Below are 25485 nucleotides of genomic sequence, written 5' to 3' on the forward strand. Positions count from 1 at the left end.
AAATTTATTTCACATTTAACCTACCTGCTTTTGTGCCAGAAAGCCACTCAAGGCTGTTTGTAGCCAACGGGTAAAATGCACAATATTTTAAAACATTATAAAATAACAGGGCCAAAATAGGAACAGGAGTGCTTTTTTTTTGGCAAATGTTATCAACCCTTGCAAGAAAAAAAAAGGTAAACTGCCCTCTCAGCAATTTTTACTCTGAATCCCATTAAGCCTGTGGTTGTGCTTCATGCGTCCACGTTTCACCCCTGATTTATATTAAGCCAGTGATGATGGTTTACTTTTCCCTCTTCACACTCCATCTCTCTCCCTAAGACTGTTCAGAGTAAAGGCAATATGACACAAGGAGCTTTGCCATCTTTCAGAATTGGCTTCCTCTGCCCTTCTTGGCATCATGGGGCTGTAGCTCAGTGGCAGAGCATCAGCTTTGCATGCGGAAGGTCCCATGTTCAATCTCTGGCATTGCCAGGTAGGGCCGGGAGAATTCCCCACCTGAAACCCTGGACAGCCACTGTCAGTGTAGACAATACTGAGCTAGATGAGTCAGTCTGATTTGGTATAAGGCAGCTTCCTATCACACAGCCAAACCTATGTGGTGCTGTGACATCCTCACACTCACTGTGTGAGCTCCAATTGGCTGGAATTACTCGAGGAAGCAGAAAGGACCACGCTGAAGCTGAGGGATGAAAAGTAGGAAATGGATGCAAAAAAGAGTGAGTGGGGTCATGCAACATTTTGGGCCCCCAAAACCTCTGCTTGCAAACATCTATACAATCGATTAACACTCATCAGTTTGTTACTCAGTTACAACTAGTGGCGACTGGTGGCTCTGATGACAGTGGGGCAGTGAGCCTGCCCCGGCTTTTAGTCTGAACATTCAAGGAGCTGTCCAAAGGACAGTGGGGGTTGTCGTCCAGCAACATCTGGAGTGCCACCGGTTCCCTATTCTTACCTTGGAGGGTAAATTTGTTGCTGATAGTTGTGGCACGCAGAATGCTTGTTACTGTGATGACAATAGATGTGAAAATGTTAAGTATCTTTAACGCAGGCAGTCTAGGGCTTAGTTACAGACTGGCAGCTACTGGAGAGAGAAAATAATTAATTGGATTTCCCAAGGACGGTGCAGTGTAGTACTTAAGTCAAAAAGTTCCCAGGGACTGCAGTTCAACAGACAGGCCTTGAGTCTCCATGTCTGTTCTCCTCATAACCCTGCCAGAGACTTGCCTATCATTCCTAGTTTACACAGAGGAAACTGAGGCTAAGAGAGGATTTTAACTGTACTTGCCATTTTGGTGTCTGTAAAGAGAGGGCAGTTGTCAGAACTTTGTAATGTTGGGAGGTGTCAAAATCAGCCTGTTTTTTTTATCTAAATACTGCAATTGACCAAAGAAATCCGCTAGCCAACCCTGCACTGGTGCCATGAACTTTATTCATTCGTTTGTAACATCTGTATCCAGCTCTCCATCCAAAAAGGCTCCCAGAGTGGCTTACATACAATCAATTAAAACAAAGGCAGTCCCTACCCACAGGCTTGCAGTTGAAAAGACGTGGCACAAAAGGAAAAAGGGACAAGGAGGGAAGGGAGCAAGCTCAGACACTAGTCCTGACAGTTATTTAGTAGTCCTTAGTTATACCAAGTCCATCCTGCCAAGATTGCTTGAATTATCTAAAGCAGAAGCTTTGCAAGAGTTCAAGCAAGCAACCTTTTAAATGGAGAACCTGCAATCACCTCATGGGCTGAGCAACAACTTCACCACTGAATAGTGGCCTGGCCCGTTTCTTTTTTTAAAAAATGATGCTTTCAGCCATCATAACAGAGAAATGCTTGAGTAGCAAACTAATATTGAAACAGAGCAAGGGGTCTGATATAAAACACTTCAGTGCATTTCCCCCAACCCCAACGTGTGGTGGTTTTTGAGATCCATGTATATAAACCTTCCTCCTTTTTGGCTATCAGTTTCTTTCTTTTTGCAGAATAAGTACAATACGTGTACAGCATGTAGACAGGCAGGCCATACATTGCTCTTATGGAGGTCTTTTGTCTCCTGAGAATTTCTGTGAGTTATTATTTTTTTTTAAAAAAAGAAACAACAGAATCTAATCCTCATAGTTGCATTAATTTGTTTTTAAACCTCCTGGCAAAATTCAAGGAGTCTGATTAGGGAGAATACGTATGTGGGTATTTTAGCTGTATGCTTGAGGATGACAGTCACAGTATGAAAATTATGTGACTTCGTTTGTTTCCTTACTTACATAGCCAGGAAATTAACAGCTAAATTTGTGGCTCAGCTCTGAATATTCTGTATGTATTAATTGCTATGGCTTACAGCCAAACAGTGGTCGAGGAATAATTCCAACAGCTGTAGTTTTTGGCCTATGCCACGATACTAAATAGGTGGCTAAAATCAACATTGAGGTTGCCCTTTTGCTTTCTCTTTCTGCTGCGACCCTTGTTGCCCCACCTCTGAGCTAAGAAGAGCAGACTCTGAGGCTCATCCAGATGCCTGCCCATGGCAAAAAGGGTACTTTGCGCATGAGGAACAAGCCAGGGCTTTTTGTGCTTCCTCGCCTGACCCGTTTTGCATTGCGTGGCGCCTGCCACAAGGGCCAAGCCCCCCCCCCCCCCAGGAGTGCTGCTGCAGCTGTTTCCAGCCGGAGATACTTCATCTCTGGTTTTTATTTTTAACATGACCGCCTATTAAATCATGATGCGGAATTCATTGTCATTCTGACTTTGACTTCGTTAGCAATATAACGGAGAAGGATAGTGCACCTTTAAATGATGAGCTTTTGTGTTTAATTACCCAAATAAAATGACATAAATATGAATGAGCGCTAATGGTGGTACTTGGGCTTTCCCCCCCCGGAAACCATTAACGATTCTTAAATTATTTGTAAAGAAAATGAGAGGGAAAGAGACATAAGGAGGGAAGGCTATTAGGCTTCTAACACACTCCTGAATGATTATGTAGTCAACTACCTAGCAAATACTGAGCTAAATGATCTTGCCTCTCCCCCACCTCACTCCCCCCCAAATATTTTTTTAAAAAATTGCTGCTGAGATTTTCGCCGCGGTTGACATCCCTTTGACCTCTCTTGTAATCTTCACTGCTTCTAAAATGGGGGGTTCCTTGACTGGTTACAAACAAGAGAGACTGAATTCTGCTTTGTTTTTACCTTGTTTTTAAAATCCCAGTTCTTGTTTATTTTTGAGTGCAGTACTAATGAGGACTAGTAACTTTCTTACAATGAAGCTGCATTTGGGAGGGTATGGCAGAAATGTCTGGATTACTGCTTTAGTACAGTGTTCTTCAACTTTGGACCCCCAGATGTTGTTGGACTACAACTCCCCTGATCCCCTGACCAGTGACTCAGCTCGCTGAGGATGATGGCAGTTGTAGTCCAACATCATCTGGGGACCCAAGGTTGAAGAACAGTGCTTTAGCATAATTGCAACGACTTCAGGGCTTCTTCACTTTCCCTATACCAGCAGCATTAATTTTAGAAGCTCAGGTGTTGTTGAGCCTGTGGCACCCGTCCCCAGAAGAGGCAGCCTGTTGTGTCGTCACCTGGAGTAGCTTCCAGCCGGCCTCCCCAGAGAGTAGATAACGTTGCTGTGTCCTGCATCTCATGTGCTTGCACTGATCACTCCCAGTTGAGGGAGGCAGCCCCCAAAGGAAGGCTGTCCAGAACAAGGGCACATGCAGAGAGCGAGAGAAAGGAGAGGGAGAGAGAGAGCGCAGACATTTCTCCTCTGCAAGGCTTAGCCTCTGTCGTCAGCAGCTCTCCTGGGTTTCAGGCAGGGAGACTCTCCTAGCCCACGTGGAGTTGCCAGGGATTGAACCTGGGACCTTCTGCATGCAAGGCAGATGCTCTGCCACTGAGCTGGTTTGCAGACCCCCCCCCCAATTGCCAGGGGCTGGAGCCAATTTAATAAGCACCACCTGCTTTTTCCTCTCGGCAGGCATATTTGTGGGATAACAACAAAGACCTGGTAGAGTGGCTGGAGAAACAGCTGACGGAGGAGGAAGGTGCCCGCTCAGTGGTGGACGAGAACATCAAGTACATCTCCCGTGACTACATCCTGAAACAGATACGGAGGTAAGGCAACTCCCAGGAAGGAGAGCGCCGCAGGCTCCGTGGCCTCATCCGTACCCTGTAGAAGAGCTTCCTGGGTCATAGAAACGGCCTAGTTCCTTTGTCGCAGTTTAGGGCTCAGCCAGGGACGGGGAACCCTTTTCAGCCTGAGGGCCACATTCGCTTCTGGGCAGTCTTCCAGGGCCGCATGACAGTGCTGGCTGGGCCCAGAGGCAAAAACAACTAGTTTGGGCCCAATTCAAGGGGCTCAGGCTAGTGTTTAGAGCCCTAAATGGTTTAAGCCCCAAATATCTGAGAGGCCGGCTCCTTCCCTACAGACCCTCTCAGGTGTTAAGATCAGCAGAGGGGGCCTGCTTGGTCATTCTGCCGCCCTCAGGAGCTTGGGGAGGGCATTCTCCGTGGTGGCCCCTATGTTGTGGAACTCCCTCCCCACAGAGGTGTTTCTGGCAACCTCACTGTACAGCTTTAGGCAAATGCTCTTCACCCTGGCCTTTGACACCTGCGATAGGATCCACCTCGTGATTGCAATTTCATTGTTTTTAATATTGGAAATTTTAAATGGGGCCTGCTGGCAAAGGGTGGATAATAAACTCGATGACAGGTAAGTTCCCTTTTGTGTTGTAGGCAACACTCCTCTCTGTCCTCCATCCAGACAAGTAGAGGCATTATCAGAGTTCAGGCATATGCCAGCCAGGCAGGCGGCTGTGCACTTGGGCCCTGTGAGGAGTGTCCTGGGGGCCAGACAGCGAAGCTTTAAGGGCTGCATTTGACTCCTGGGCCTGAGAGTCCCCCCTGGAATGAGTGGGCTACTGGAGGGGAGGCCCCAGTCGGTTAGGCTCAACCTGTCATCCAAAACTGGATTAAATTCTCCCCCTACCCCAGCTGTAGCCAAGAAAAACCTGTGGCGCGGGAGTAAAAAAGACCAGGGAAGGCGCAAAGTGGCTGCTAGCTCCTTGCTGGGAGCCTGCACATGTCCACGGTCCGGGTAAGCCATAGTCTAGCTTACTTGATTTGCACTCCAGGCCCCAATGTCTTTTCTCTTCGATTCTGATACTCTTGTTAGTCACTGATTTATAGCCCTCCAACAGCATGCCTTGTATCATGTTCGTGAAGAACCTACAGCCAAAGATTTGGTTATTTCAGGTTCATATATGGCCATTCTTCTGCTGGACCTCGGAGCATTGCAGTGGCCTCCCTGACCCTTGCGCAAAAACAGCTGTTTGTTATCTGTTAAATCTCTCTCTTTTTTTGTATATAATGGTTTCATGTTGTTATTCCTACCATTTTGGTTGTAAATTGCTTCAAGGTTGTTGTTTTACAAATTGAATAAATCTAACCCTAACCCTGCCTTTGAAAACAGAAATTGCAGTTGGTTCAAATATGGCAGCCAGAATTTCAACTGGATCGCAGCATGGGGCTCTTCGGTGCTTTATTGTCTCTACTGGCTCCCAATTTGTTTCCAGGCCCAATTCAAAGTGCTGGCTTTGACCTTTAAAGCCCTAAATGGCCTTGGACCAGTGTACCTGAGGAATTGCTTATGCTTGTACGTACCTGCCTGTGATTTAAGATGAGCTGGTTTCCTTTGCGTGCCTGGAATGAAAGATGTCAGCCTGGCAGGCACTCGGGAGAGAGCCTTGCGTGCCCCCCAAGCTCTGGAATACCCTACCCCAAGAAGCCCGCTCTGCTCCCTCCCAGATGGCATTCTGGAGACTTCTGAAAACCACCCTGCTCTGGAGAGCCTTTGGGAGGGACTGAAGGCTGAGCTGGAAACTGCTTTTATTTTCCCACCTTTTTAATTTTACCCCTTTTAATATCACTCCCCTAGATTTCTTAACTGTATTTTATGTATTTATATCTATTTTAATGCTCTTTGTGGTATATGATTTTATTGTGAGCCACCCTGAGTGCCCTGTTGTAGGGTAGAAGGGTGGGACAGAAATATATTAAATATTTTTTTTAAAAAAAACTCCCTTAAACTTCACGTACATTTAGTAACAGGCTGGCTGGCTGAGCCACACGGACAGACAATACTTTGAGGGTTTTAATGTTATTTTTATATTTAAAACTTTTTTTGAGTTACCCAAAGCGACTTAACTTAAAAGACCAGCCGAAAAACTTTGTAGTTGTTTATTTGACGCCATTTATGAATATCTTCCCATAAAATACCTTGAAGTGATTTCACAGTAAAATCATCAACAGCAATTTAAAACTGTTCCATATGTACAAGCAATTTCAAATCCGATACATATACAGACTGGGATAAAGATCTCCACTTAAACAGGCTTATTGAAAACTTTTACGTTTTAAAAAGTCTAAAACAATATCACAACAGATTAAGAGCTGGAAAGAGAGCAGTCCTGCTTCCTGTCAAGGAAAAGTCTCTGCCCCATGCAGCTTGCCAAAGTGATAAAACATGTGACCTGCATTCTCTCTCTCACTCTAGTTTGGTCCAGGCCAATCCAGAGGTCGCCATGGATTCCATTGTCCACATGACCCAGCATATATCGCCGACACAGCGGGCTGAGATTGTGCGCATCCTTTCCACAATGGACGCTCCCGCTTCAACGTAAGCCAACGGGGCCGCCTGGAGCAGAGGAAAAGATGCTCTGCCATCCACCTCCCACACCTCTTGGCACGGGGCAGGGGAACTGCTGGAAAAGGATTTTTTATATTTTCTTCTAATTTTTTTTAACTCAGACTTGAAATTACAGAGTAGTTACAAAAGACTTCAAGAAGACAGGCTCCCCCGCAATTAACTTACGGATGTCGCATAATAGTACCTATTTATTTAACAAAGTGTAATTGGACTTGCTTTCTTCAAAGTCACTGTTGTTTATACAGCGCTGGCAAAGAGATAATGAAAGGTACCTGCCTGGTACCATGAGGTCTTAAATCAAGTGGGGGGAGAACGAGAAGGGCCTTTGTCAGTGCCCTCATCTCAAGCTTTTTGTTGTGTGTAAATTTTTGTCCAGTGTGTCTGTTACTTGACCTTCCACAGGCAAAACGTCAAGTGTTTGCCAGTAGTAGTGGGGGGGGCTGGTGGCAGCGCCACCCTTAAAAGGGAGGCCTTGGGGCCTTTTGCTGCTTCTGTCTTACGTGGTTCAGATTGCCGTCATCTTTCCTTGTCTGCCTTCCTGGTGTTGGCCAACTTCACTTCACGCACAAAATTTAAGTCCACTCTTTATCCAGAAGGCTTGCAGCGGAAATGATTTTGTCACACACACACCCCTCAGTGGGGGCCAGGTAAGAGAACAAAAGATTCCTTTACCTGTTGATGATACAGGGCATTCTCCAGATTCCTCGGGTGTTTCGTTTCTCTGTTCACACGTTAAAAACCATGCCCACAGGAAAGTCAGTCTGGGCAGCGGATATCTGTTACTGAAACAGACAAGAGAGTTACCTCAGGGGATATAATTTCCCTTCATCCTGTTTGACCTACAAATCGGTGAGCATTCCCTTTCCATATTTTGCAAGTTATTGTGCAAGATTCGCAGGGGCAGACTCTGTTGGAGCATTCCCTGATGAAAGTCATTCCATAGGTTTGCTGGGAAAATGTCAAATTAGAGCAAAAGAGGCTGGTTCTTTTGGATGTACTGCACATGGGTGGAACAATACGGAGCTAGAAGCACCTCCATGTTAGGAGGAACAGGGGGGCAAGCCTCAGCTGCACTGCCCTCCTCTGTAAAGTGTAGCGCAACCTTCTCCAACCAGGTGCCCTCAAGACGTTTTGGATTACAGTTCCAGCCAGCATGAGTTGTAGTCCAAAACATCTGGAGGGCACCTAGTTGGGGAAGGCTGGTTAAACAGCATACCTTTTTATTATGGCCTGGTTCCACGCCAAAGCATCATGGAGCATCATACCATTAATGTGTGGGGTGCTCTCCCAGATCTTGTTGGGGCTGCAGCTCCCATCAGCCTTAGCCAGCTTGGCCAGTAGTCGGGAATGATGGCCATTGTGGTGCAACGTCATCTGGGAGGGCACCACATTATGGCATGAAAGCAGTTGCTCCCTTACAGTGCTGAGCAATCCCCACAGGTGCCTAGCCTTATATACCATGTTGGCTCTGACCTCTGAAGGCAAAATTGTTACTAATTTTGTGAGCTAATTTGCAAGTTAGAGGTAGCATTTACTTCTGTAAATCAACACCTGCAGACTTGGCCTGTAGGCTAGCTGTGGCGTACCATCCTTGAAGGACAATGCAGGAAAACAACATGGGCATTCTAGCTCTGTTGGCTGGCCCCTTTGGGTTGCCTTCTGGAACAGAAGAGGTTTAAAGCGGCACTGCTGGCATTGAAGGCATGTGCGTGCAGTTGGGAGCCATGCATGAAACTTGCTTGAACAGAATTTGCACAGGTATGCCAATACCAGGAGATGTGTGCACACCTGTTGCCCTCAACACCTCTCTTGCTTTTTGGAGATTCGGGGTGGCAGTTGGCAGGCAGTTCTTGGGGTCAGTGAGTGAGACAGATCAGCTATGCTCAGTCACGCTTGCCTCGCCTGCCGATGGCGAAAGGGCATTTGCAGCCACAGGGAACAATCGCATACCATGTTCTACATACAGGTGTTAGGGGACGATGCAATTCATTCGTGTGGTCCACTGCAGGGTGGTTGAGCCCAGCCACTGCCCTTTTGCTAACACAGCCAGCTGTTAAAGCCACTATTGCAACAGAGGCAACTGTTCCACCAACTACCAGGGTGCCTGTGTGTCAGCAAGAGGAACGCAGCAGCAACTGCGTGACCCCTACCTTCAAAAGCAGAATATGTACTGCTCAGTCATTACAATAAATGCCATGTTCTTTGTCAGACAATACAAGCAACTGAAATTCACATGTGTTCCAGCCAAATTTTTTGGGGGAAAAGAGCATGATAGGGGTGGGTTCCAGCAGTGCCCCCATCTGCACTATACATTTAAAGAGGTATCATACCAGAGTATGTGCAACAGTCAATTCCTCTTCCCAGGGAACTCTGGGAATTGTAGTTTTGGGGGGCATATGAGTCTCCTAACAATTCTCAGCACCTTTAACAGACTACATTTCCCAAAATTCTTTGGGGGAAGCCACAACTGTTTACAGTGGGATAATGCTGCTTTAAAGGGATGGGGCCACTCACAGCAGATGCTTAGAGCCAGTGAAGCCAGCCATTACCAGAAAGGCTGCAATCCTAGCCCCACTGAATTAAAAATTACTGTTTTTATTTACTACATTTCTAGCCTACCTTTCCTCTGAAAGAGGGGTGACAAAAAGACAAATTGTTAAAACAATACAATTAAAAATAAAATAAAAACATCTCTAAACAAAAAAAGTAATGTGAGACTTACTTCAGAGTAGACATGGATAGGATTATGCTAAGCGTCCCATCGAAATAAACGAAGTATGCTGGATCCTATGCACTCGAGCTCCAGCTAAAAAGGGTACACCTAGGAGTGAAAAGGCGTGAGAGAGATGGGCATGTTCAGGTGTGCTACGGATGCACATCAAAGAGCCAGGATTGCTTGCTGTGCCCCCTGCCAAGAACACATCCCAAATTTGCTGCTTTTCGGTTCATGTAGAGGAAGGTCCTTAAGAGAGGCACATATTTAGTGAAAGAAATATTGAAGTTTGGAATAAGAACACTCGTAAGTGCTCGACGAGAAAGGCTGCTAAGGACTTTCATGTTTTAGCCTCAGGACGGAGCTGGCTCCTGGTTTTCCTCATGAGGATTTAGTGCAGCCTCTGCCAGCCTGGCGCCCTCCAGATGTTTTGGACTACAATTCCCATCAGCGCCAACTGGGACTAATGGATATTGTAGTCTAAAATATCTGGAGAGCACCAGGTTGGCGGAAGATGACTGAGTGCCTTCCCTTTCTTTTTCTAGAAAACGTTGCTTGTTTTATTTTCACCAAAGCAAACATAAGCCTCATTCAAATACTTTCAGAGAGAGAGAGAGAGAGAGAGAGGAAGGTCCAACTGATCTTAAGTGTAGGTGGCCTAACCGACCAGCCACAGCAAGTGGAGGATCATTTCTCTCTCTTTAAGTGGCCCTTCAGAGTCAGTCCAACATACATTCCCACAACCAGTTTTGCGCTGCTGCACAACTCCCTGCACACACACACACACACCCTGCCCCTCACAGCTATTGCCAGGTTGGGATCCACCTGTTCTGCTGTTACTTACCAGGAAAAAAAAGAAGAGTCCCTTTGTGCTCTCGGCTCTGGGGCAACCGACTTCGACAATCCCATTGTGACAACACCAGGGCTGTCACATCAGCCGCATCTTTGGGTCCTTGACCCACATTCATCTAAAAAATAATAGCAATGGCAGTTGAATTGTCTGAATGCTGAAATCTAGTATGATGGATTATATCGAAATGTTTTATAGAAAAAGAGTTGTAGCCAACTAAATTCTACTCAGTAGCAGACCCTCTGAAATTAAATTCAAAGTGGGTGGTATTCCTTGCTAGTCCTACTCAGAGTAGACCCATTAAAATTAATAGACATGACTAACTTTGATTCATTAATTTCAGTGGGTCTACTCTGAGTGGCTAAATACAACTCAGTAGGATTAGCACTGGATACAACCTTCCATCTGCCACTGGTCTCATCATGCCGACTGGAACCAGCTGGGGTGGGGCAAGAGAAATAACGGTCTGGATCCGTTTTCTGTTGATCAGAATATTTAAAACGGGTTGCCAACCTTTTGGGGCCAGTGAGCACATTTGGAATGTCGAGAAAGTGGTGTGGGTGCCAGTCACAAAATGGCTGCCATGGGGGTGTGGCATAACAGAATAGATATTTACTGATCTCTTTCGCAGGGCACCATAAGAGGTACTGCTAGGCGCACTGGTGCCACACTGGCATCCTCTGATTTAAAAGATACTTTTCCCATTAAGCTTTTAGCTGAAGTATAAGCAGCAGAGGGTGTAAGCCAAGAAAGAACCTGGCTGAACCATCCGACAGAAGTATTAATTGATGTGTGTCTTGAGACAACTTGTGGTGCTCAAGTTTCTTTTAATAAAACAACAACAATCAGATTGTGTCCTCTGTTCCTTGACACGGCCTTTTGTGTTTTCAGAATGTAGCAGCTTCACTCACAAACAAAAGCAAAAACAAAATCTGGAATGCTTTAACTAATATTTATATGCAGCCTTAAACATCTGAGCACCAAATGCAACTCCGCATTTGTGCCTTCTTCAGGAAGAAGTGCAACTGCTCACAGTCAAGGTTTCAGGCAATAGGGGCCTCTAAAAAGCCCTGCTTGATCAGGCAGACGGCCTACCTAGTCTAGCATTCTCTTCATACAGTGGCCAACCAGATGCCTCTGGGAAGTTCAAAAGCAGGGCATCAGCGCAATAGTCCTCACTCACTTGTGATCCCCAGTAACTGGCATTCAGCTGCTTGTGATACGGTAGTTATGGGCTAGTAGACATGGCTAGGCTTAGTCTCCATGAAATTTTGTCTCATCCCCTTTCCAAGCCGTGGTAGCAATAGCTGAAAATTCCCATAAGGAAATCAATTCACTGCCCCTAGAAATCTAGCGTGTCAGGGGGAAAGGGTTATGCCAGAGCCCTTCACTTTGACATCCCAGTTTGCTCTGTGTTAAAAAAAAAAGTTTATAAATCCACTTTTCATTTAGAACTCTCAAAGCAGTTTGCAATATGCGTAAGGGCAATTAAGATCAATAAACATCAATTAAAACATCTAGATAGTTGTGCCACTCCATTTTTAACACCCCATTTGGCGGCTGCTTGTAGACTAGGCCTAAAGTGTAAAAAGCTCACAAGTGTGGCTTTAATTTTTTTTCACCTGCCCAATCTATACAAAATGAAGTTTTATGCATCTAAACTTTTTTTTTTGAGCTCTAATCTCACAGGACTGGGCATTAAATGCAGAATGTTACAAGCATAAAGTCTCAATATCCTGCACTGGGTTCCCTCCCCTGCACCCTCCCTTCACAGATGTGTCATATCAAACAAAACCCACTTCTTAACATTCAGGACAAGTGGGGGCTGGGGGTAGTGGTGATACAATTTCATCCATTAAAGCGTTTTTACAAGTGGCTGTGTGCACCCACACATACGGCATTTTCCCCACTGCTACTCAACAGAATTTAATTGCAGGTGTAGCTAATGGAAACATTTCCCGCCCCCTCTCAGGAAAGCTGTAGACGCAAAGGGGTCTGTTTACTCCCAAACAGATCCCTTAAATTTTTTATTTTTTTAAAAAAAATAATTGCTCCTAATTTAAGACGAAATGGTGTTAAATTGCATCAAATCAGCACAACAGATTCATTTCCCCCTGTGTGTGTTTGCCTTCAGTGAACCAAGATTATATCTGGGTAGGGTCGCGTATGTGTGTATATGTAATATATGTGTGTGTGTGTTTCAATACATGAATCACTTTAACAAACACAGTAAAATGTCAGCCTCCAAAAGAGTGGAGGGCACCCTGCCCAAACTCTGGAAATGTATATTTCAATAGGTTAGCCTAAAATATTTACATATTAAAAATGCCCAGAACGGTTACCTCTAAAGCGGCAAAAGCTTGCAAAAGCTGGTAGATCAAAATGCTATCATCTTTTAATTTAAACCTTTTGTTGCTTCAATGGTCTTAAGAGAGATGAAGAGAGAAAGAGACAGATCAAAATAAAAATTGAAACAAAAAACGAAGGCTTTGTAGCAGCATTTTCCCCTCCCCCCATACACCCCCACCCCCTTGCTTGAGTCCTCTCAATTTAGACTGCAAAATAGGTCAGCTCCATTACCGGCCACCCTTCCCACAAATATTTAAAACAAATTGAATTGCACACCCAATACCCTTCACAATTACGCCAGCCACAATAACTAAATTAGCAATTCAACAAAATAATTGGAAATGCGATTCTCGCTATTCTGCCGCTTCCCCCCTGGGCTTTTGCCACTCTGGGGGGGCTGGGGGGGGGCAGAACTCCGTTTTACTAATTCAGAAGCTAATTAGAGCCACACTTGTAAATGAAGTTGTTTGTCTGAAAGTTGAAATTCTGCGCTATTTTAGTTTTGAGGGGAAGGGATGGGGAAAGTGCACCATTTCTGTTACGCTCACCTTGGGGTTTTTGGGGTTTTTTTAAAAGTCAGGTCAGAACTAGTGTTTATTTTAATTTTTTTAAAGCTAATTAACAGTGGTATCGCAAACGGCTAAAGAATCTAAATCCTGTTGGGAAATTCAGCATAGCTGTTAAGTGATGATATGAAGGAGAAACATTTGCAGAAGAGCCTGTTCCATGGTTGCCCTTTCCTCATAAATGTAGTTTAAATTTTTGTGACTGCAAAATGTGTGCAGAAGAAGAGATGAGGGCACCTCAGGCCAAATGACAACAAACCTAATCAAGGCCAGTGGGTCAACCCTTGGACAACCAACAGTCAAACCCTCCAGCAACAACAAAACGTGCCCTAAGGAGTTTACGGTTCAGTCACTGGGTTTTGGAGAAAAATTGTCCTATGGACAAACAAAGTGGACTGATGCTTGCAGAGTGGTGGATTACTCTTGAGAATTTAAGAGGAGAGCCACAGCTCCATGGCAGAAGATCTGCTTTGCATGCAGAATGTCCCAGGTTCAACCCCCAGCATCTCCAGATAGGGCTGGGGAAGGTTCCCTGTCTGAAATCCCAGACAGCTGCTGCTACTCAGTGTGGATAATATTGAGCTAGAATGACCCGATGTAAGTCAGCTTTCTATGTCTCACTTTAAATTAGCCCTTAATTCAGAACTATGAGGACTAGAATCTTGCTTTAGTTTTAGGGAAGGTGCTGTAGCTCAGTGGTAGAGATGTGCTTTACGTTCAGAAGATCCCAGGTTCAATCCTTGACATCTCCAGGTAGGAATGGGAATGTCCCGTCAGAGGGGTATCCTACCACAAGGCTAAACTAATTTCAACAGATGTTAAAAGAAAAGGGGAGGGGATCTCTTGTACCAGTAAAAATATCCCATGAAAAGGAAAGAAAATCCAGTCATACTGCGCATAATGCAAGAGTCAGATATTAATCAACTGCCCTACAATGTGTCATCAAGCTTACTTCCCCACCCCCCAAACAAATACCAGGATTAATTACAAAGATTCTGCAAGGATGTTAGAGAATGCTTCTTGGGGGGAGGTGAGACCTTGAGCTTCTGATTGATTCCTCCCAATGCAACCATGATTTTTAAAAATGCAGAAAGCAACCCAACAAGGAGGGACAGCAACTTGCAGACAGCGTTCTCTGCAAACGTGCCACTGAAAAGCGTTCCGAAGCTTCAGCTCATCCAGAATGTGACTTGCGCGGCCTGGGATAAGTCCTTCAAAAAGGACCTCCTTTGCTCGGTTCCATGAGCTTGTCATCTGCCTGAGATCTCCAGCCGAGGGTCTGCCCTGATCACCTCTGCCTTTGGAAGCTAAACAATGTGGTCAACCAAGACAGAGACAGACGTGAGAAAGGGCTGTGAGATCCGTGGGTAGCGCACCTGCTTTGCGTGCAAAAGGACCCAGGTTCAATTCCTCGGCATCTCCACGGAGGGACAGGAGAGACCCTCGCCTGAAACCTTGGAGAGCTGCTGCCAGTCAGAATACTTAAGAACATAGGAAGCTCTTTGTCCTGAGTCAGGTCTAGCCCGGTATTGTCGACACTGACTGGCAGCGGCTCTCCGGGGCTTCAGGCACGTGGTCTCTCCTGGCTTGACCTGCAGCTGCCGTTGGGGATTGAACCTGGGACCTTCTGCATACAAGGCAGATGCTCCGCCACTGAGCTACGGCCCTTTGTGTACGTTCGTCATATTTGTGGTAGCTGCAATATTTTCTAGATGTGCGCGCAGTGGCTGAGAGGATAAGGCAGGGATGGGGAAGCTGGTGCTCTCCAGATATTGCTGGACTACAGTTCCCATCATCCCACCCAATGGCCATGGTGCTGGGGCTGATGGGAGTTGCGGTCCACCAACATCCAGCCCCGCTCTTTGGGTGAGGACTTGTGCTGTCACCAGTGAGGCGGCAGCTGAAGGATCGGAGGAGGAACCTGTGTTATGCTGAGTCAGGCCGTTGGCCCATCCGGCTCAGTATTGTCTACACTGGCTGGCAGCAGCTCTCCAGGGGTTTCGGGCAGGGGGCACTCCCAGTGCTACCTGGAGATGCCGGGGATTGAACCTGGGGCCTTCTGCATGCAAAAAATGTAACTCTACCACTGAGTTATGGGCCTTCCTCCAATAGGCAATACTGAGCTAGAGAGACCAATGGTTTAACTTGGTATAAGGCAGCTTCGGACACGAGATAGGGCCTTTTCGGTGGCCGCCCCTGGGCTGTGGAACTCCCTTCCGAGTGAGGTGCGATCAGCTCCCTCCTTGCCGTCTTTCCAGCGACAAGTAAAGACTGTTTTATTTCAACGGGCATTTGGGATAGAGAACAACCAGGATTAAGTGTCATAGGTTTGGTGATTACATTATATGATTTTATTATTTTAAATTGTCCGCTGTTTTTAACCTATATTTTATGGTGTTAATTTTTCTCATAGTTTAATTCTTTTTTAATAATATACTCTAGATGTTTTAATGGTGTTGTTTTTAGTTGTAAGCCGCTCTGAGTCCTATTGGAAAAAGGGCGCGGTAGAAAGAAAGATTATTATATTATATTATTATGATTCCTACATACCTCTTTAAATTAGTCCTTTATTTAGAGCCATGAGGACTGGAAGCTTATTTTAAGGGGAAGGGCCATAGCTCAGTGATGGAGCACCAGCTCTGCATGCAGAAGGTCCCAGGTTCAGGTCCCCTGTTCTCCTCAGGGGGCTACAGTGCCCAGGGTTGATAACCATCAATCCCTCTTCCCAGGGCACTCTAGGAATTGTAGCTCGAGGGAGGGGAACAGGGATCTCCAAACATCTCACAGCTCCCTTGGCAAACTACAGTCCCTAGGATTCTTTGGAGGAAGTCATAACTGTTTAAAGTGGAACAAGACAGCTTTATATATAAGCTGCAGGCTGGGTCCTGGTGTCTTTTTGTATGGTTTAAATCAGGGGTGGGAAACATCTTTGGCCCTCCAGATGCTGTTGGACTCCCATTAGTCCCCAGCCAGCATGTCCAATGGTCAGAGATGAGAACCAGCTGGAGTCCAACAGCATCCAGAGGGCAACAGGTTTCTCAGCTCCTGTTTGAGAGTCAAGCTTAAGTTGCTCTGAAGGCCATTTCTGCTGGAATGTTGTGTGCATGTGTTAAAAAATAAGCCCCTTTTCTTATGATGAAATTGAAAAAGAAAGCTATTTACAGAACTTTGAAGGATTTACTAAATACACACAACAGTCTGTGTTCAAGCAGGCGTGTTCCTTTTTCTCTCCAACACACACACAAGAGAGAGAGAGAGATTATCCAAGGAGCACAGCCTAGCAAGTCAACAAAGTAATTTATATTAGCCACGGTAAGATGTGCCATCGGAAACACAGCTGATTAATGACAGTCCTCTGTTACCTTCCGCGGCCGCCCAGCCGCTCCAGATGCTTTGGTGAAAGGCTGGCAACTGGCTGAGGGCGGGAGTTACACAAGCAAGCTTGGATTGCTCCTGTCAATCCTGGAAATGGACCGTTTTTCTATCGGGGGTGTGTGTGTGTGTTGGGGGGGGAGGATAAGAGAGCTGACCTTAGCGGATAAAACCAGGCTGATTCCCAGGTGAACCTTCCTTTGCTGGGTTCTCCAGGTATCATGCCGCCCAGGTAAAGGGGAGGGGGGGAGATAGAGAACCTGCTTGCCCACTGATAAGCAAAGATTCAAGGGTACCCTCAGTAAGGCTTTGGATTTCTTTTCTTCCCCACACCTCCCGCTTATCTCTTCAAACAATATGAAACAAGCATTATCAGCAGTTTAAGAGTGGTTCCATGCTACCCTTTTAACATGCCTGGAAGCACCAGGAGGCAGCTTTGGAAAAGACGCCAGCGGTCAAACAGAGAAACAGACATTTAAATATCTATCTATCTATCTATCTATCTATCTATCTATCTATCTATCTATCTATCTATCTATCTATCTATCTATCTATCTATCTATCTATCTATCTATCTATCTATCTATCTATCTTCACACGCACATACATATACACCCCTACTCCTCACCGAACCACGGCAAGGCTACTCTGATATCAAGAACAGGGACCACATCCAGCAAATGCCCTATTGTGAGTAACAGCAAGCATTTCTAATATCCTTACTTTAGGAGGGAGCATTTGAAGCACTTCACGTAGATTTCTCTCTGTAATCCTCCCCATAATCCTGTACGGTAGCGTCAGCATTAGAAACGTCCATATCGCAGACCGAGGGACTGAGGCTGTTTGCCTAAGGCCTAGGAAGCAACAACAGAAGGCATGTTAAATCACCAGGAAAAAAAGGAGAGAAACACTGTTCTCCCCCCCCCGTCCAAATCCCTATTTTTGTATTTCCCTAATGGTGCCTACTGAGTTTGGGGCTGGATGAGTCTCAAGACTGACAATTCCTTGGTTCACATCAGAAGAGCCCTTCTGGATCAGTGAGGCAGTGAAGCAGAGCATAGTCCTTATGGCTAGTAGCCACTAATAACCTTATCCTCAATAAATTTGTCTAATCCTTTTTAAAGCCGTATCTGGCTCTTGGGGGGAGGGAATCAATATTACATAGTGTTTTATTAACAAAATTTATATGCCGCTTGAATGTAAAGATCTCTAAGAAGCTTTTTAAAAAACCATTAAAATTATCAATAAAACTGTTAAACAAGTAATTAACAACATATTTAAAACAATTAAAACAGCCACTAACTAAAAAGATTAAAAGAGATCAACATCTATGCATCTGGAAAGGCTTCCCTAAAGAGAAATGTTTTAAGCAGGTGCTGAAAAGGATACAGCAAAGGCACCTGCCTGGTGTCAATAGGCGGGGAGTTCCAAAGCGGAGGTGCAGCCGTGCTAAAAGAACAATTTCGTACAAGCGCGGAATGAGTATTATGTGGCACCTGTAACAGGGCCTGTTCCGCAGATCGAAGTGCTCAAGACGGCACATAGGGGGGAAGGCGGCGTCCTAAATAAGGCTTGGCTCCTCACCGATTTCAATTTCAGCTTCAAACCTGTAAGGATGGATTTCATATTGGAGTGGTGCAGGAGGCCTTTCTACATGGCTAGATCTCATGCTGCTCTGGACCCATCGGTTGGAGGGAATCAGTTTCAAGATGGCTCCTTTCCACACCAACCATCACTGGTCCTGACGGGCAGAAGACGATATTGGTGGGCCACGCGTTCACTTCCAACAGACGGCACCCAAATGACGTGGGAAGCTGCCGTCAAAAAAAGGAAAGGAACAAAATGCAGTGAACCCACCACTCTGTTAAAAGGTAGAAACTTGTCTCTGCCAAATCTTCATTTTTAAAGCTCTGTGCTCCTAGGCATATCCGAGGATAGATTCAGGCTCCATCTGCGCTATACATTTAAAGCATTATCACACCACTTTGAACAGTTTTGACAAGAGAAAAGAGCAGATTACGGGTGTTCCAGTTTTCCTGACAGTCCACATTGCAGCCAATAGTCATGGGGATTTGGGGGCCAGGGTGAAGGGAATTCCAGAAGTGTTGGCTTGAAACACGCTCCTACCCCCACGCTCTGCCTGACTGGGAAGAAGAGAAGATGGAGCGCCAGGAGACAGTTTGAACCGGCCTATTCTGCAGTTGCAAAAAAGGGTGTCTTAAAAATAGGCGTTTTTTGAACAATGAATTATGCCTCTAATTTAAACCAGGAAGAAGCCCACACCTCTGTCCCAGCTATTGGAGCTTTGGGAAATACACATTAAAAAGTCTTCCTGGGTTTTATGGAGCTGCCTCATACATGGGAACATAAGAAGAGCCTGCTGGATCAGGCCAGTGGCCCATCTAGTCCAGCATCCTGTTCTCAGAGTGGCCAACCGGATGCCCCAATGGGAAGCCCGCAAGGAGGACCTGAGCGCAACAGCACGTCTCCCCTCCTGCGGTTTCCAGCAACTTGTTTGCAGAAGCATCCTGCTTTGATCATGGAGACAGAGCAGAGCCATCATGGCTAGTAGCCACTGATAGCCTTTATCCTCCATAAATTTGTTGGTCTACATGTTGGTCGGTACCGTCAACACCGGTTGACAGCAGCTCCCCAGAAAGGGGATATTCTTAGTCCTACCTGGAGATGCTGGGGATTGAACCTTCTGCATGCAAAGAATATCTTTACCACTGAGCTACAGATCTCTTCCTAAAAATAAAGCAAGATTCTAGTTCCCTTGGTTCTGAAATAAGTTAAATAGGAAAACAGGATGCTGCCTTATACTGAATCAGTCCATTGGTTCAATAGCTCAGGACTGTCTACAATGACAGGCAGTGGCTGAAAGCACTTTGGGCAGCTCTTTGGAAGTTCAGAATAAAACCCGGAGCAGATTCCACTGTCCCACTGATGCTGAAGCCACCAGCTGCCGCAGTGTGTGCCTCAAAAGTATTCACTGAGGGCTGGCGTGCAACTAGATCCCAAAAGAGAAATATGGCAAATAGCAAAAGGACCCACACTGCTGGCATTTTTAAATAAATAAACTTTACATCCGGCAAATGGTGACCCTCGGAAAGCTGGAGAAAAAGGAGGTGTAGATGAGGAGGAGGAAGCGGGGGGGAAATCAATGTGCTTCTCTAAGATCTACAAGCTCTGGATTTGCTGCAAATGCACATAAAGATTTATTCATCCATGCTACATACATTTTCTAAGACAAAAGTCAATACTCACCTTGACACAGATACTCTCTGCACCCTAGAGGGAATGGGGAGGGGAAAAAACTTTCGATTTTCTGCTGGGGATAACCGTCCTCGCATTCTGCCACTCGGAGAGTCTACATAGGAAGAATTCACACTGCCATTTCATTTCTGTACAGTAATTTTTACAACATGCAGCCATTTTTATTTTATATTTAGGGTTACATCCGGGGTTGAGGGTATCTCAACAGAAGTAGAATTCAGCTTTGACACAATGTCAGCGTCCTTCACAGTAAAACAGACAAACAAAAACTAGCAAAGTTTCTAGTCCTTATGCCTGTTTAAAAAAAACAAAGATAGCCTCGAAAGCCCGACTGCAGTTTTTTTTACAGTCTAGATGTGAGACTCAGCAGGATTTGTAGAGCTCAGGGAGGGGTGTCCTGTTGTAGCTCAACCCACAACCAGAATTACACAAAATAATCAAACCTATATACACTCGCTTAACTGGAGTCAAGCAACACGAGGGGAAGATTCTGAGTGGCCTTAGAGCAGATTTTTTTAAGAATGGTGGTAGGACTTCGGGGCAGAAGTCCAGTACCCCACTCAGGAGGGCTCCCCAAACTGCAGCAGCACTCCCTAACCACAGTTTGAAGGGGAGGGAAGGAATCGATATATACTACCATCAAAAGAGCCCTTCCCCCCCTAATTTCTGGGAAGGCTGTTCTGTGCAAAGTCTAATTATCTAAGCATACCACTATCTCAGAACTCAAGACAGAGAGCAATATGAAAAATTGCAAAAAATAAAACAAAATCCACATTTTTAAAATACAAGCTTAAGTTGCATAATTTTTAAAACATTGACCTGTTCCGGGGTTTGCTCTGCTTCCAAAAAAACGCAGTCACCTCACCATAAAGTCTGATAAAAAGCAACAAAAAAGGTTCGCCTCTCCCTCTCTAAACAAGGAACGGAAGGTTGTCTCTTTTTAGTACAAGGGAGGCAACGCAACTATCAAATGCCTGTCAAAATGAAGAGGGTTAACTGAGAGAGACAGTGTACCACAGGGTCTTTTAATTGGCCAGAAGCTTCCGTTTCCAAGTTTTGTGTTTGTGTGTGGGTTTCACTAAAACCAAGAGGACTAGAAACCACACTTTTGAAAACTGAAAATCCTTGCACAGCTGGGTTTGTGGCTCTGATCGAGTCCTGAAGATTCAGATACGTGGGTGGGAGGGAGTTTGGAGGGGCAGCATGGGTTGATGATGAGATTGGAACTCGCCACACCTCCCCGATGGGCCTTTAAGCTGGTAAAAATAAGCTCTATCCAATATAACCTTCACCTGTTCCTCCATTAATGCAACGGTGATGCCATCACACCGTTTACATTCCCTCTCAAGCTATGCTGCAGCTGTTGCTGACCAACATTTCATCCCAGTGAATGAATGAATCATGTATTACGGTCACACACCAAAAGATTAAAATCAGTACAAAAAGCCACAAAAATTAAAATACATATAAAACATAACTGCTGATAATTACTACAAACCAAATAAATACAAATTAAGCAGTTCCTTAGTCAGAAGACTGGCAGCATTTTTTCCTAATTTGCACTGTGATAAAAAAAAACTTTGCAACACTTTCAGTAACAGAAGCTATGACACATTCCTTATACAGAGCAATACCAAATTTGCAGAAATACTCCTAGGCAAAGCAGTTAATAGAGGGAAAATTAGCTTCTTTCTGCATCCACTGTAAAAATTACAAGACAGTAGAACACTAAACCATGGTTAAACAACCACGGTTTGGTTAACAAATGATGGAATTGACCACAAACTGTTCCACAGATGATCCAATGAACCGTGGCTTGTTTCTCCAAAGTTTGCTTCGTTTTCCAGCTGCTCTCGCCTCATGCATTTTTGTAGCTTGGTGAGCGTTCAGGGTGGGGTGGCCAAACAAACTGGTTAACAAAAGGTGTCAAGTTCCCAGGCAATGCCAAGTCACACAGCAAACAAACCAAGGTTCGCAAGCCAACAACAAACCACGGCTTCAGACTGCGGTTTGTTGGAAGCAAACAAACCAAAGTGAAGCTGGTAGGCTGGGCTCACACATCATGCTAAATCACAGTTTAATAAACCATGGCTTAGGTTTGAACCAGGCCACTGTGTGCTGAAATTTGTTTTAACTGGTTGTTTTTTAGAGATATTTTACCTGCCTTCTTTTTCAGCTTTTTAAAAAATGTGTACTTTAATACCAATATAATACACATTCAGTAGTTGTAGTAGCAGCAGTAGTAATAGCAGTAGTAGTAGTAATAATAATAATAATATTGTTGCCAGCCACCAAAGACACTGTTTTGTGGAAAGAGTGAGATACACTGTTCTTGTGACTTTGATGAAGAGGCAGTAAAGGAATGTTTAAGAACAAACTAAAATAAAATTTTTGCAACTAAAACAAGTAATAAATAGATCAGCCTGGCACATTTTAGGCGCTGGTTGTGAGCCGACCTTCAGGACCAATCAATTTGACAGACATTCGCTACGCGCTAGAGACAGGCCTCTTTGGTGGTGGCCCCAGGCCTGCACAACTCCCTTTCATGGGATACACATTTGGTCCCTCCAATCCTGACTTTTAAAAACAAGCTTTTAAGAACTTAAGAAGAGCCCTGCTGCTTCAGGCCAATGGCCCATCTAGTCCAGGATCCTGTTCTCAAAGTGGCCAACCGAATGCCCCAATGGGGAGCCCACAAGCAGGACCTGGGGCAACAGCTCTCTCCCCACTTGCGATTCCTAGCAACTGATATTGAGAGTCATACTGCCTCCAACCGTGGAGGTAGAACATAGCCATTGTGGCCAGTAGCCACTGACAGCCATATCCCGCACAGATTTGTCTAATCCTCTTTTGAAACTATCCAAGTTGGTGGCCATCGCTGCCTCCTGTGGGAGAGGATTTCCACAGTTTAATTATGCGCTGCATAGTATTTTCTTTTGTCTGTTCCGAAGCTCCCAACTTTTGGCTTCATTCAGATTTCTGGATTCTACTGTTATGGGACAGGAAGAAAACCCAATCAAACCCGTTTATTTTTAGTGGGGTTTTTTAGCCGAGACGCCGAGTTAAATTTGGGAGATTTAATGGTTTATGAATTTGAAGTTTTGTTTTTTTTAAAGAGTTTTCTCTTAAATTGTTGAAACAAATATGAGCGTTCCTGCTGGGCTGTGAAATGCTTTAAACAGCTTGTTTTTAAATGACTGCATTACATTTGAATGGGACAACCTAATTTTATGTTTTGCCTTTTATATGTAAACTGCCTTGGGAAGGTTTTTACCCTTAAAAAAAAAGTGCCATGGACACCATTTTAAATGAATAAATGAGGCGACCAGTTCCGTAAAACTATTTTATTCCATTTTGCCGGGGGAGGGGGGGGGAGACAGAGAGAGCGAGCGAAGTAAGACAACCAATAGAGGTCCTATATTATGATGTACATATGCACATATTACTTATGCAAGATAATCTCCATTGGAGATTGATCACGGCAGGCTAATAAATCCACTTTATAGGGATTTAATTTCCAGCTTTTTGACCTTCTGAATGAAAACAAGTGAATCATCTTCCCTTTGTAGAGGTTAGCCCCGGTGTAAATCTAACAAAGAACACCTCTCAATGGGGGGGGGGGGGGGGAAGAGAGGCCTCACTGAAAATAATTAAATACATTAAGATCTACGGCCGGGTGGCGGTGGTGGGGGAAGAGGTGTATTTATTGGTTGCAATATATATATTCTCAGTTTTGCTTTCCTCAGAACCACTGCTCAGATGACGGGCTGTGTGTGTGATATATATATATATATATATATATATATATATATATATATATATATATATATATAGACAGACTTCGGGGGAGTTTAGAACAGCCTTTTCCAAACCTGTGGCTCTCCAGATGTTTTGGACTACAACTCACATCAGCCAGAGCAGCTGTGCTGGAAAACATCTGGAAGGCATTGGTTTAGAATCACAGAATGATTGGGGGGGGCTGGTTTAGACCATTATTCTGAAGGTATATTTCCTTAGTTACATATTTCAAACCATGTGCCCACAAAGCAGAGACGCCTATCTTCTTTTCCAGCATTTTGGACGTTTACAGCTGGCAAGGGATACACCAGGGTACATCACAGCCACACTGCGGTATCATCTGCTAAAGGTGCTTTAATCCTTTTCCTAGCAAAGCACACAAACTCCATCCTTTAGTTCCGATTTCATTCCACAGAGTGTTGGGCCAACGTCGAGGCGTTCAATGACACAAGTTGATGGAAAGATCCTCTGTGGACTTAAAGGGGAGTCCTTGGTACACACACGCTTTCATCTGGATTTGGCCCAGGGGTGGCTACAGCGAGACTTTGGGAGTCAGGTCACGCTGCCAGGCTGCGCATCATTCTTCAAAGGGGCTAGTGCCACGCTCTGTATGCAGTGCTTCTTTGGGGTAAAAAATGGCATGCCAGCACTCGTAAAGGTGCCGTGGGTGCCAGCACAAAATGGCTGCCAAGGGGCGCAAAAGAAGCAAAAGAGGTGTCGGTGCTCAGTGCGAGTACCCGCACACAACAACGCACTGTCTGCTTGTATTCAATAGGCACATAGGAAGAACATATTTCGGCGAAGCAGTTGCCGAACAACAGCCAAGCAGCGCTTAACTGCGATCACGACTGAAAAAGCCCAGCTGAGGGCACCGTCCCGTCGGGTCAGTGTTGAGGTCAGATTTCAGGAGCATCTTTGACTCTGGAAAAGTGGAGATGAGCCCACGTCTTCCCAACTTGATCAAGTACGGTGGGCGCTACCGGTTATACTCAAGTGAAAACTGCCATACGACAAATGTCCCAGAAAGAACGACTGTGGCTCCATCGACTGGGGAAAGTGGTGCGAAGTGGTGAACAAGTCCCCTCGCATACCTCCAGAGCCAATGGATGTGCAGCACCCAATGCTAAGGGTGGTCGCCACCTTCGAGGTGTGCCCGTTTGCCAAAGAGTGACCGATAAAGCTCTGTTCTGGTGGGAGAGAAGGGGGAACAGAAAAGTGCGAAAGGTTTTATTTATTTTCATTTATCAGCCTTGAAGAGGAGTCCCTAACCTTTTCGAGGCTGGGGGCATGTCTGAAAATCTAAGGCACCACAAAATACCTACTCCAAGAAAAGCTGGCGATTCTCAGAACCCCTCCCACCAAAAACCAAGCAAAAACCCTATGCCCCCCCAAACAAATAAAACACAGATGAAAAAAATAACCAAAAAACAACATTCAATTTAGTTTTTTTTTAATTAACAATTGGGAGGAACAAGTTGGCCCAAGAGAGGGGACTGCAAGCACTGTGATGCCCACCAGCACCACACTGGGGTTCCCCCAGCCCAGAGGGCAACGGAAGATAGACCCACTGAGTTCAATGAACATGACCTAAGTAGGTCCTTGATTATTTCTTTGAAATACTGAATTTTTTCCATATTTGCTGAACATGCAGTGGTGACTTCTTCCCTGGGCCTGGTGGGGTGGAAGACAAGGGAACAGAGCCCAACAGTCAGCAGAGCCAAAGGAAAGGACAGGCACAGCCAACTCATCCGAGCTTTCTGCTGAGTTCTACCAGGGTCAACATTAAGGAGGAGGAAGATGGCAGGCAGTGGCACCCCCTGGTCTAGTTGTAAGCAATAAGGCAGTCAGGTGGGGGCTGGCT

General features: G+C 45.2%; 2 protein-coding genes across 11 annotated transcripts in view; one reads left to right on the forward strand and one right to left on the reverse strand.

Annotated features, from left to right (window-relative positions):
* Positions 1-9522, forward strand: part of ACACA (acetyl-CoA carboxylase alpha) — a 239190-nt gene extending 229668 nt beyond the window's left edge. For 7 of the 8 annotated variants that reach the window (XM_061604839.1, XM_061604842.1, XM_061604846.1 and 4 more), the window contains 2 exons: positions 3971-4107; positions 6548-9522. In XM_061604839.1, coding sequence (XP_061460823.1) covers positions 3971-4107; positions 6548-6674 — 264 coding nt within the window. In that variant the 3' untranslated portion in view covers positions 6675-9522. Of the gene's footprint in view, positions 1-3970; positions 4108-5247; positions 5396-6547 lie in introns of those variants that run through there. The other variant, XM_061604841.1, reaches the window with a different exon arrangement.
* Positions 6340-25485, reverse strand: part of AATF (apoptosis antagonizing transcription factor) — a 109505-nt gene continuing 90359 nt past the window's right edge. The window contains exons 12-18 of one of the 3 annotated variants that reach the window (XR_009759838.1): positions 19818-19920; positions 18158-18364; positions 17274-17404; positions 12606-12688; positions 10258-10381; positions 9423-9521; positions 6340-7482 (exon numbers count right to left, since the gene is read on the reverse strand). Coding sequence is in view for 1 of the 3 variants with exons in the window: in XM_061604848.1 (XP_061460832.1) it covers positions 24748-24811 (64 nt within the window). In the remaining 2 variants the exon portion in view is untranslated. Of the gene's footprint in view, positions 7483-9422; positions 9522-10257; positions 10382-12605; positions 12689-17273; positions 17405-18134; positions 18365-19817; positions 19921-23155; positions 24812-25485 lie in introns of those variants that run through there. The other 2 variants (XR_009759837.1, XM_061604848.1) reach the window with 2 other exon arrangements.

This window comes from Rhineura floridana, chromosome 21 (assembly GCF_030035675.1).
Source record: "Rhineura floridana isolate rRhiFlo1 chromosome 21, rRhiFlo1.hap2, whole genome shotgun sequence".
NCBI classification, from domain to species: domain Eukaryota; kingdom Metazoa; phylum Chordata; class Lepidosauria; order Squamata; family Rhineuridae; genus Rhineura; species Rhineura floridana.